Genomic DNA, 12,701 nt, shown 5'->3' on the forward strand with positions numbered 1-12,701 from the left:
TATGCTCTAAAAATGTTAAATGAAGAGCACATCAGATTTTCATTCCCAAGTCTAGCTTTATCCGAAACAACAACAAATACAAAAGCAGCAACGATTTCTGTTCATTTACTGAAGTAATTATAACTGTAATATGAGTTATTTTAGTTTTTGTTTTTTTATTATTTAAGCTATTATGTTTTTTGGACATAGGTGCATAGTGTCATTTCCTCTAGCATGGCTGAATGCGAACATAAATTATTTCAATCGACAAGAACATCCTTCTAGACCCCTACTGAAAAAAATTTCCCAGATTATCATGGTACTGGATGTATTAAACGAATACGCTAAAATGGTCGCTGTAACCATTTTCTTAACACATGTATCTCCAACATCACCAGATCTTACGGCAACAAAAATAAAGATGGACGCTATTATTTTATTGATAAATAAGTGCGATCTCTAATTGATCTTAAGCATTTTTCTTCATTATTTTCTGGTTGACTTACTTCGTCAATCACGGAATTAACTGGAGGTGGGTTTGTTTAGTGTGGAAGACTTTCTTTTATGTTGAACAATATAGTAGGTTTTCAGCTCCGGTCAACCATTCTCTCATCAATCATAGTTGATATTTGCTTCTAAAATAAATTTACAAAGCAATATCTTATATTTCCGTCAAGATATAGTTAAAACGAAATAAATATTATTTCATCTTATCTACTTATTCTACTTTAGAATGACGATTTAAATTACGATTTCGTAGATTCTATTAAATATTTACTTTGAAGGAGAGAAGAAGCATAACTTTTAAATGTCCTTCATGATGGTGTGGTCAACACTGCGGTCTTCTATTTTGAAATTTTGTGCGACGATACTTGTAAAAGATGTAGGTAAGAAGAGAATTACAGATAGTTGTAATTTGTTCTTTGGAGAAACTACTGGTATATTGGAGAGTATTGTAGTTCGCTTGAAGCATTGTGTATTTTTTGTAAAATATATGTGTCTTGAATGTCACAACAATGGACTATAATAACTGTTATAATTTAATTATCCACAGTCTGATGTAATAATGATATTTAGGAATACAAAATTTCCTCCTTCAGAATTCGCTAAGAATTGTTCGAGTCAATACTATAATCGGTTTTCCAAAGGTTACTGAAATTTTTTCCCGAAGCGTCTCTGCAGTGGTCTCACGAAGCTCCTTCCGGAATACATCATGAGAAGTGCGTGAGCGGCCACGTCTCGAGATTGTCTTTGTTCGCACATCCGCAGCGCTTCTTCTAAGATATGTATTATACGTACAGCTTCTGTTTTTTCCCTCTTTCATTTTTCTTTTAATAATACATGAGCACGTTATCAAAAATGAACCTACACGCATCCAAATGTAGCTAAATAATATATTGGTTACCAACCTCCAGCCTGTTGTTAATTTGGGGTCCTAGTCTGTCTGTGAGGATAGCTTCCTTAATTCTTAGATTACCCAAATTTCTTTCATTGGCCTCAGTTGTGACTATTATACTTTCGTCAGTGTTCCGGCATCTATCTAGATGTTTTCTGAAGGAGGAGGCTCTCGTGTTCAGATGTTCTGCGATGCGAATGTGTAACAGTCTTATTGTACTACCCACATAGAACTTATTGCATTTGTTACATTGTATTCTATACACAACATTTATCCGTTGGCATAAATCTGTGTCACAAATGGGTCAATTAGATAGTGTGCATTGATTGCTGACCCTTGCTCCTTTCTTTAGTAGGTGTCTTCTCAGAGAGGGGCCAGAGTGGGCTAGTTGTATGTCTAGTCCTTCTCTTCTTATTGCGCTTTGGATGGCTGTAGTTATCCTCTCGCTAAAATGGGGTATTTTAAGGAAGCATGGGTTGCTGGGTTTTCTGTGTGTTCGGCGTGTTTGTCGTCTTGGGTACTTAAGCCGATTTACAATGGATATAGGGTACCTGTTGGTTTTCCATATCTCTATGAAGCATGTAGTGTGGGTCACCTTGTCCTCTGTTCTGCTGCACTTGCTCTGGATGCATGCAAGTTCATTTCTGGCGTATCCTATTTTGGCACCTAGAGGAAGGGATGAACCGTACTGGCTGCTTTCCTGTAGAACTCGGTGTGGATCTCACCTTCTTCTGTTATTTTCAGTTGGAAGTTGAGTAGCGATAGGGATCCAGTGTAGTCGGGATGTTCTGTAGGAAACCGTATTTTCATGTCCATGTTGTTGAACTTCATGAGTATTCTGTCTGCCTCTTCACGGGAGGATATAAGTATGAGGATGTCATCTACATACCTGGTGAAGAAGGCACATGAACGGCAGAGGTTGAGTGCTCGACGTTCCAGATGGCTCATATAGGTGAAGACTAGTAGCCCCGAGAGACGGGATCCCATTGGGAGGCCTGTTGGTGTTTTTATATGTGATCATGGAAAGAGAAGTAGGTGTTGTCCATGATGATGAACAATAGTTGATGTATATTAGCTGCGGCGAGTCCGAAGCAGTGGATGCCGGACGCTACTATGCAGTCAGTCAATAGACTGACTACCGGGTGTGCTTGTACCGTTGTGTATATTGAGACAGCGTCAAGATTAAAGGCGTATCTGTTTTGCCTGAGTTGGTCTAGGGGCAGTTGGTGCAGTCTTTTGTTCACTTCGTCGGAGTTCTTGATGTGACTAGAAAAGGTGGAGAGTATGGGTTTCAGGATGTGAGAAAGTGGCCAGGATATCTTATATAGAGGTTCTTCCACACTGGAGACGAAGGGTCTAATCCTTGTGTGTTTTAATGAGGTTATAGAATCTGGATAATATACTGTTCTTTTTAATGTTGTTCTTGTATTTGCTATGTAGTTGTCTCCGTCTACAAATGTTAGTCCATGGGGTGTTAATTCGTTTCTCAATCCTGGCCGCTGTTGTATTTGTCACTTCAGAATATAGTCCGTCATTGCTTGAATGTTCAGTACCAGTCTGTCGTAAATTTCACAATAAATCGCGCAGATTTCTTTCCTTTTATCTGATGGTAAGTAGATAAGGTTTTTATTTTAGTTTTGTCAATGTTTAATGTTGTGCTTTGGTTAAGTTTGGTGTCAATTGTTTTCGATTCCTTCCTTAAGAGGAATTCCGGAAGGAGCTTCGTGAGACCACTGCAGAGACGCTTCCGGAAAACAATTCAGTAACTGTTGGAAAACCGATTACAGTAGTGACTCGAACAATTCCTAGATCTGAAGAAGGAATTATTGTATTCCGAAATATTAATATTATATCAGACTGTGAATAATTAAATTATAGCAATTATTATAGTCCATTGTTGTTATTACAGTGCATTGTTGTGCCATTCAATGCACATTATATTTTACTGGGATATTGTTTAGTGCGATGTTTACAGTATGTGTGTGAGAGACATTCTAAATGATGAGAAAAAAGGATTGCTCTCGGATGAATCTATATCAAGAATCCAGTAACGCAAATGTTACTGTATTCGTGGTTTAAAAAACAAAGGCCAAGGGAAGAAACATGAGTCGGTTTAAAATATTTTTTGCTGATTAGATTGCCGTGTATAATAATCGAACTAAAACTGATAATTTCGAAATAGAACCGATAAGAGCTGAAGTATTTTCTGGCTTTATCTTTTAGACGCAGTTTTCAAAATGTCATATAAGCTGTCACTGTAAGAAATCTTCTGAAATTTGGCGAAGTTCAGGATTGCACACTTTAAAGACTTTGAAGGGGCGCCATCATTGCTGGATATGTTATCGGGTTGAAAAGCTAGAGAAAGTTTACATTTGCCAAGTGTGTGTGTATGATAAAGAGAGAGAGAAACAGAAAAAGAGGGGGTGATATGAATGGAAAATAACGGATACATTGCTGGATTAATCTGCAGCGGCACTAATAGCAGAGACATCTTATTTGAAAATAGTTATTGTAGATAGGGTTCGAACAGTTTACTCTAAGCCCCTTTAACAAAGAAAGGAAACATTCGCTTTTAAAGCAAAAAATGTGAGACACTAAACATAATTTGCTTTCTTAATGGTCGTTCTGCAGAGAGATATTGAAGTACAAACTATAAGAATGGTATTGATCCCCCTGTTAACTGTTTGCGGCGGGTCAGAGCTTTAGCACATTTGTTGTGTAGATAAAAACAAGCATTATATAATGACTAACATATGAATTATACCTGGTCTAGTTATCATTATTCTACAGATGTTGAAAGGAATGCGACTACTGTTCACACCACTGTAGAAATCTCTTCCTATAACATTTACCAACAAAATCAATATCTTCTCTTTTTTCCACAAGAATCAACGACATCATAAGACTGTTGCAAAACGTAAAAATAATAAATTTTCATGAAACTCCACTTTAAATTCTTCTACTCATGTATCAACCGATTCACAAGAGAAATATTTATGTCTAAGTTTAAGTTTTTAATGGCAAACTCACAAATCCTAATAATATAAAATTATAACCCGAATGTATTAAATATTTTCGTGTCACATTGAAAAAAATATTTTCCATTTCAGTCATTTTTCTGTTCCCGCAATGTAGATGCCAAAATCTCATGACTGTAACAAACTCCCGTTATTAACAGTCTCTCTAAACGACCTTAATTCCAAGGATATATAGCATGTTCAACGGGAGCCTGGTGCAGCCTTCTACCTCACCAGCCCTCAGTCAGACTATCCAGCCCATGCCAGCATGGAACAATAAATGCAACACCAATTCTAACCGAAACAAATAATGTAGGTTATTAAACCAATAATGTAGGTTATTAAACCAATAATACGGAAAACCAAGAAAACAACCCCGACTAAAATGAAATCTATAAACGTCAACAACACCGGAAAGTACAAGATTAATACGTTAGTTTAAAGATTAAATGGTCCATCATGTTTAAGACCTCGTACACTGTGAACTTATAATGATAATAATGCCGAAATATTGATAGGTATTTTAATGAATTACATTAAAAGAATCAGACATACTGGAAGAACTAAAGAGAAATTATGAAGTATACTCCCTAAGTGAATCACTATTATGAAAACAGGTAACCATGAACATTACTAACCATGAACCATACTAACCATGAACATTAATCTTATGAACATTATTTAAATACAAATTCTATAAAGGCAAGATCTTCAGAAAAGTAATGATCCACGTGGTTTATAATTGTTAGAAATCTTGATAGAGGGCCGTTGTTTGGGGAATGATTATGAACACAGACATGATTAAGATGTCGGTATGTTAGTTTGCTTCCAGTATGGAAAGGGTATACCATAATATATGTGAGCTGTAAAACGACTACTTGAGATTCACAGAGTTTGTTTTCATCCAGAAAAAGCTTACACCTCTTTATACCTTCTGTTTTCCATGTATGTATGAGGATATATATTTTTCGTTTTCTTCTATAGAAACTAGATGATTGTGATTCTGTTTAACCAATGCACATTTATATATTATTAGAAGTAGTGGCATCATTTACAAAAAAAAAAAGATTTCATACGGAATGTAGACATAAATTCCGACATTTAATGCATGGTAATGGAATTAACGCTGTAACATATTTTGGATCACATATTTAAAGAAAACAAAAAGAATTTGGTTTTAATTTGGCAGTGCATCAAAGGAATTAAATGGGGTAATTATTTTAACTTCGGCCAGTTATAACTCATAAAATGCTTAAGTTATTCAGCATTACGAGCTATTACTAATATTTAGATTTTTATTCCTGATGTAATGTTATATTCTAGAATATGATATCAGAATTCTGTTTTAAGTGTCACTTTGAATTAGAAATCTATCAGGTAGCCGATATATGTATTTTTAATACATCACTTGAAAGATGTATAATCATCACAGACCCTGGTTGAATAAATTGAATTGTTAATCAACCTTCCAATTTCTCCTCTCTGAACTAGAAACATATCATGCAGTGTGATCATCCATATGTGAACAGCCTGTTCGAATTACTAAGTATGAACTGAGGCAGTTGCTGACAATTGCGATGATGATAGCTTCGAAGTTTTACATCATGAATTACAAATTTTTCTTTTCATTTAGGAAAATTGCGGAACTGCATGGCAAATAGTTATCAGGTCAATGGATTAAGTTTGCTATTTAGGATTTTAGCAAAAACTTTTACTGCATAAAAATGGCAGTAAAATAAAATGTAAACTAATTAACATATATTTTTTGAATTTGTTATATAATATAAACTACGAATCCATACATTTGTTTTAAATTCTCCATTTTTACGAGTAAAATCAATCCTTGTTAAACCAATTATATAATTTTCGTGTTATTTTATAATTTGTTAGTTATTTTAGTTATTCCGCAATTAAGTGTTATGGTGGGGGTATCCAATTGAAAAGCGCGTGGAATAATGATGATTCATTTCATTATTTATCCTGTAAAAGATTATACCAAACGAAATTGTGAACACAAAACCTTTTCAACAAATCTACATGTTACGAAAAACATTGTTATCACCCGTTATTCATTCTTGCATATCACCTCATGAACCATTACAGAATAATATTTCTCTAGTTTTCTAACCACTTTTATCTTTCATATAAAACTAGGCTTCACGCGTGCTTCCTTGTCAAATTCAGAAGTCAAACAAGCGAAAATGATGTTTCAATTATCATACACAACTCCACAAACATTACACATATTTGTGAACTCAACAAGCATCACAGATATGAATATGGCAGAACAAATAACATTAAGATCACTATATGCAAGTTACACAAACGCATACTAAAAGAGACAAGGGAATGACACTAACCGACTATAAACGCCATTATTTCCTTCAAATAAACCTGCTTTTAATAAAATATAGATTCCTAATATTTGGTAAGAGATACATTTTATGGATGATAATAATAATAATAATAATAATAATAATAATAATAATAATAATAATAATAATAATACATGTAATATAATTTATTTCAGTGCATTAGAAGATCAGAGGGAAGACAGGGGAAATTCGAGCTTACTGTACCAGAAAATTTGGAAAGCATGTAATTCATAGAGAGAAGGGACGACAAGATGTCCAGTATTGCTGTGGTTTGATCTATATTGGTGACCTATTCAAGTGGATGACCTATTTGTTTATACAAAAGTGTACATTATTCCAGTTCTACATTTAAGAGATGGAGTATTATGTGCATTATTTATATTATTTACATTTGACGGATATTTGTCCTCCTCTTGTTTGTTGTTAGCACAACGTTTCGGCTGATGTAACCTCCAGCCTTCATCAGGTATCTTGGGGAAATTTAATTTACTGCTTCAAATGCCCGAATTGTGAAGAAATATACGTTGGCCAGACTGGGAATGCATTATCGGCGGCACGTTCATGAGTTCACCGACAACAAATTAGCGTCTTCTGATGTCCTTCGAATCTCATTAAGCAACCATCTAGCAACATGTGATCGGAAAATGTTTATAATATACCAGTTCTACAAACTACACAACTCAAGTGAAATCGAGAGAAAAGTCAGAGAAAAGAATTCTATAGATAAATACAAATCCGTCTTAAATGAACAATAATAGTCATTTCAAATTTTTGCCACAAGAGCAGCTTGGGGGAGGTGGGGATGAGTCGATTACATCGATCACAGTGTTCAACTGGTACTTATTTTATCAATCCCGAAAAGTTGAAAGGCAAAGTCAAACTCGGCGGAATTTGAGCTCGGAACGTATCAACAGCCGAAATACCGCCAAGTATTTTGTCCAGCATGCTAACGATTCTCCTAAGTCGCCGCCTTTAAATGGACAATAATAATAATAATAATAATAATAATAATAATAATAATAATAATAATAATAATGATAATAATAATAATAATAATAATAATAATAATAATAATAATAATAATAATAAGTTGGAGTGCACACATCAACAAGAAGGTCGATATAGCTCGTAGGATTAGTTCCTGGATCTTAAGAACTTTCCGGTCCAGAGAACAAGGCATCATCATACCACTTTTCTCCTCCTTTGTACGGCCACACCTCGAATACTGCTGCCCACTATGGTCTCCCCATACAAGACAAAACATCTCGAGGATTGAATCACCCCAGAGGGCACTCACTAAACGAATTGAAGGCATGGCTGCTCTCGATTATTGGGATCGCCTTAAAGCCTTGAAACTCTACTCTCTCCAGTGTCGCCATGAGCGGTACATCATTTGTACGGTGTGGAGAATATACCGCCAACTTTGCCCAAACGACCTAAACATTAGCTTCAAGGTTCATCCAAGACTGGGACCACAGGCCATACGTCCCCAGCCCAATTCAAGATCACAGCATACATGTACACTGCAACATAATTTCTTTTCCTCAACAGGCCCTGCCCTATTTAACATTGTCCCAAAAGAGATCAAAGAGGAAAAGGATCCCATCAACTTTAAACGGAGTCTGGATAGATTCCTTCAAAGAATACCAGATAAGCCACCCATAATTGGATACAACTCACCCAACAAAAACTCACTACTTGAATGGACCATAAACAAAACTTGACTTAAGCAGAATTCAAATAATCCTATCAGGTGGTCTATCAAGTCAGACATGGCCTGGACCAATCTTTGGTCGAAACATATCTAAGTTTATCTAAGTTCATATATATATATATATATATATATATATATATATATATATATATAATATATATATATATATATATATATATATATATATATATAGAGAGAGAGAGAGAGAGAGGAGAGAGAGAGAGAGAGATACATATACATATATCAATCTAGCAGTAACCCAGCATTGCTACAGCTCTGAAGCTGAAACTAGTAAAAGAGTAAATATATACACATTGAAAGAGAAAGAAGAAGATTCTGAATAAATGAAAAAATTAGGAGCGACTGTGTGGCAAGAAACTTTCTTACCAACCACATGGTTCCGGATTCAGTCCCACTGCGTGGCACCTTGGGCTAGTGTCTTCTTCTATAGCCTGGGGCCGACGAAAGCCTTGTCAGTGGATTTGGTAGACGGAAACTGAGAGAAGTCCGTCGTGTGTGTGTGTGTGTGTGCATATGTCTGTGTGTCTCTGTATGTTCCCCCCTCCAACATCGCTTGACAACCGATACTGGTATGTTTACGTCCCCGTAACCAGCGGTTCGGCAAAAGAGAACCGATAGAATAAGTACTAGGCTTAGAAAGAATAAGTGCTGGGATCGATCTGCTCGACTGAAAAGGCGCTACTCCAGCATGGCCGCAGTCAAATGACGGAAAAAAGTAAAAGAATAAAAGAATAAATGAAATCTGAAACAATGTTGTCTATTCTATTCTCTTTTACGCCTTTACTTGTTTCAGTCATTTGACTGCGGCCATGCTGGAGCACCGCCTTTAGTCAAGCAAATCGACCCAGAACTTATTCTTTGTAAGCCTAGTAATTATTCCATCGGTCTATTTTGCCGAACCGCTAAGTTACGGAGACGTAAACACACCAGCATCGGTTGTCAAGTGATATTGGGGGGAGGGATAAACACACACACACACACATAAATATATATATATATATATATATATATATATATATACGACGGGCTTCTTTCAGTTTCCGTCTACCAAATCCACTCACAAGGCTTTGGTCGGCCCGAGGCTATAGTAGAAGACACTTGCCCAAGGTGCCACGCAGTGGGACTGAACCCAGAACCGTGTGGTTGGTAAGCAAGCTACTTACCACACAGCCACTCCTGCGCCTCCTATTCATAGTTAAATTACTTTAAGAAGTCAATAACAATCATAACACAAATAACAAATAACACGAAAGAAACAAAAAATGATGCAGTGATTTTGTATTTTATTTAATAAGATTCACATAGTTATTAATTCTACTTTATTCAAAACATTATTACACCTTAGTTAAACTAGTTACATACAATTTTTGACTTCCTCTCTTAAAATGGTTATAATAATATCATTGCTTCTTTTAAAATAATTACATTCTTAAATTTTCTATACTTAAACTAGTTACAGTCATCTTTTCTTTTGTTAGAATGTTATTTGCTGCTACACAATTGGATATGGTAGTATTATTGCTGTTATTAATCTGGCAAAAAGAAAGTTATAATTGCGTCTGTTTCACCGGTCTGGTGTTATCCTTGACTGTCCTTCTAACCGTTATATTATTACTGGGCGTTCTCCGGAATGCATGTGAACAGTTGAAACTGCAAAATCAAATATGAATAATTAAATATTGTGAATCGGTTAAAGTGATAATTAATGAATAAACTAATGATGAATGTTCTTGCTATTATCACGATGTTGAACGTGCAGAAGTGAGAGGATAACGTTCTAACTTCATGACAGCATTCACCAGTTTCCTCGTTCGTTCTTACATTTCTCTCGTATTTCGAATGCACTGAAACGTTTACTGGACGTTTACAATGACCCAGTAGTTAGGGCAGCGGACTCGCGGTCGGAGGATTGCGGTTTCGATTCCCAGACCGGGCGTTGTCTGTGTTTATTGAGCGAGAACACCTAAAAGCTCCACGAGGCTCCGGAAGGTGGGGGGCGACCCTTGTTGTACTCTTTCGCCACAACTTTCTCTCACTCTCTCTCTCTCTCACTCCCTCTCTCTTTCTCTCTCTCTCTCTCTCTCTCTCTCTTCCTGCTTCTTGGGTAACGCTGCGATGGATTGGCGTCCCGTCCAGCTGGGGGGGGGGGCACATACGCCACAGAAACCGGGAAACCGGGTCCATGAGCCTGGCTAGGCTTGAAAAGAGCGTAAAAAACAAAAATATTTACTAGTAAGACAACTGTAATCAACACAATCAACAATGCTTTCAGAATACATTGTTTCTCCTAAAGCATGTATATATTCAAGAACAGTAGTGTCGATCACATGGTAAGAGAAGTGCTCACAGGGTGTTTAATTTACAACATGTCTTCTATTCCCAAATGAAGTCAAACATCTTTATATCAAAGTCAACAGGTTGAAAGCCAATCACTATAACTCAGTTTTCATATAAGCGATGAATTTATGCTGAAAGACAAACGTGATCAATTTATCTGTTTTGTGTATATGCACCTATATACGTATGTCTTTTTGCTCGAATTATTTGAATTATTCCTATAAAAAAGCGGCTAACTTCTAAGTCTGAACAAAATCTCCAACACTGCAGTTTTTGAATAACACAACGTAACAATTTTCAAAACAAATTTGTTTATTGTACTTTTTTATTGTTTATCAATCCATTTTTTCTGCTGATTCCAAAAATGAAATTATTTTTTGTATATCATCAACAGTTAAAAAAATCTGTTGACTTTCAATGTTATTATATATTCGGTATTGTTATAATGTTCCGCTATTAAATGTATGTCTAATTTCCTCTTTCAGACCAATTACTAAGTTGTGCTACTCTCAGGATGGCTACTAAAGTATGTAAAAATTCTCCAGATACATTTTGCTATGTGTGTGGTTATTATATTGGAAAATAGCAGGTAGTACATAAGATCGTGAAGGGTGCTAAATTGTGGATAGCGTACAGACTATTTCGGAATGCCCATGGATGACCAGGACAAACCATGGGCGCCCACATGTGATATGTGGAAGCTGTCAGTCTACTCTAGAATGATGGTTAAGAGGTACAGGAAGGTCAATGCCTTTTGCCATTCCAAGGGTATGGAGAGAGCCAAAGAACCATCACGATGACTGTTACTTTTTTATGATCGATGTGACAAAGTACAGAAAAGTGAAAAGAAGACAAGCTCTTACCGCTAGTAGTATGATTGAACTTGTTCTGTCCAGCTTTAGCCACTTGTAAATATATCGGTAGTGATGTGTCTAGTGTAGCTTGTAATTTTTTCTTGTTTACAATTATATAAGAATATTTGTCCAAAATCCATCCCTATGTCTTCTGAGAATGTTGCAACTTATTACTCTTATGTCATTCATACTTTTAGCATAACTGTTCAGCTTATCAACAATAATGCTTTGTAACTGGTTAGTGTTCGTGTCTTGTATGTCAGAACCATAACCCTCAGATTTCTTCAAGAGAAGAGATAAAAGATTTACTACCTCTATAAACAACATAACAAAGATATCATATAATCGCTTCCTGCATTATATATAATATAATCACTTCCTGCATTATATATAATGTAATCGATTCCTGATAATGACCGAAGATGACGTCATGTTGTTTTTGGTTTGATTATGGTTTGTGAATCTTTAGCAAATCGTATGGCCACTAGCCACTATGAACGAAGAATACTTTCTTGTAATATAGCCACGCTCTAACAATATTCGTTGTAGGCCGTTGGACCTCTCATGCGACATTTTGTTGATTAGAGGTTGGTTTAGCACATATACAAATTACTTTCGCTCCAGCTGTTATTTTGACCGTAATTATGTTGTTGTTATTGCGGAAATCCTAGAGAAATAAGCTGAAATAGGCAGTATACACTTTATACATTAGCTTCTGACATGCAATTTGCCGATAGCTCTCCGTCATGTGAGCAGCTTTGTTCTTTGGTATCAGAATTGTTTGCGCTAATGCCATCCAGCTTCGTATATTGATATCCCCACTGAGAGCTTTCTTTTAGAAATTGATAAGATATCGCCAATAAAATGTCAGTTTTATGTGCCAGTTGGCAACGATCAAGTCACATTCTGAATTCTGTCATTTTCACACTGTATTAATCTAACCAATTCCTTTTATTTCCCCTTTCTTTTGATCCTATAGAGATAATTTCGTATATATGTAGGTATTTT

At 35.9% G+C, this 12,701-nt stretch overlaps 1 protein-coding gene across 1 annotated transcript in view; it reads right to left on the bottom strand.

Annotated features, from left to right (window-relative positions):
• Positions 1-9,973: 9,973 nt before the first annotated feature.
• Positions 9,974-12,701, bottom strand: part of LOC118764496 (shell matrix protein-like) — a 33,940-nt gene continuing 31,212 nt past the window's right edge. The window contains exon 8 of the mRNA XM_036505271.1: positions 9,974-10,152. Coding sequence (XP_036361164.1) covers positions 10,114-10,152 — 39 coding nt within the window. The 3' untranslated portion in view covers positions 9,974-10,113. The remainder of the gene's footprint in view (positions 10,153-12,701) is intronic.

The sequence above is a fragment of the Octopus sinensis genome, linkage group LG8, assembly GCF_006345805.1.
Source record: "Octopus sinensis linkage group LG8, ASM634580v1, whole genome shotgun sequence".
Classification (NCBI taxonomy): Eukaryota; Metazoa; Mollusca; class Cephalopoda; order Octopoda; family Octopodidae; genus Octopus; species Octopus sinensis.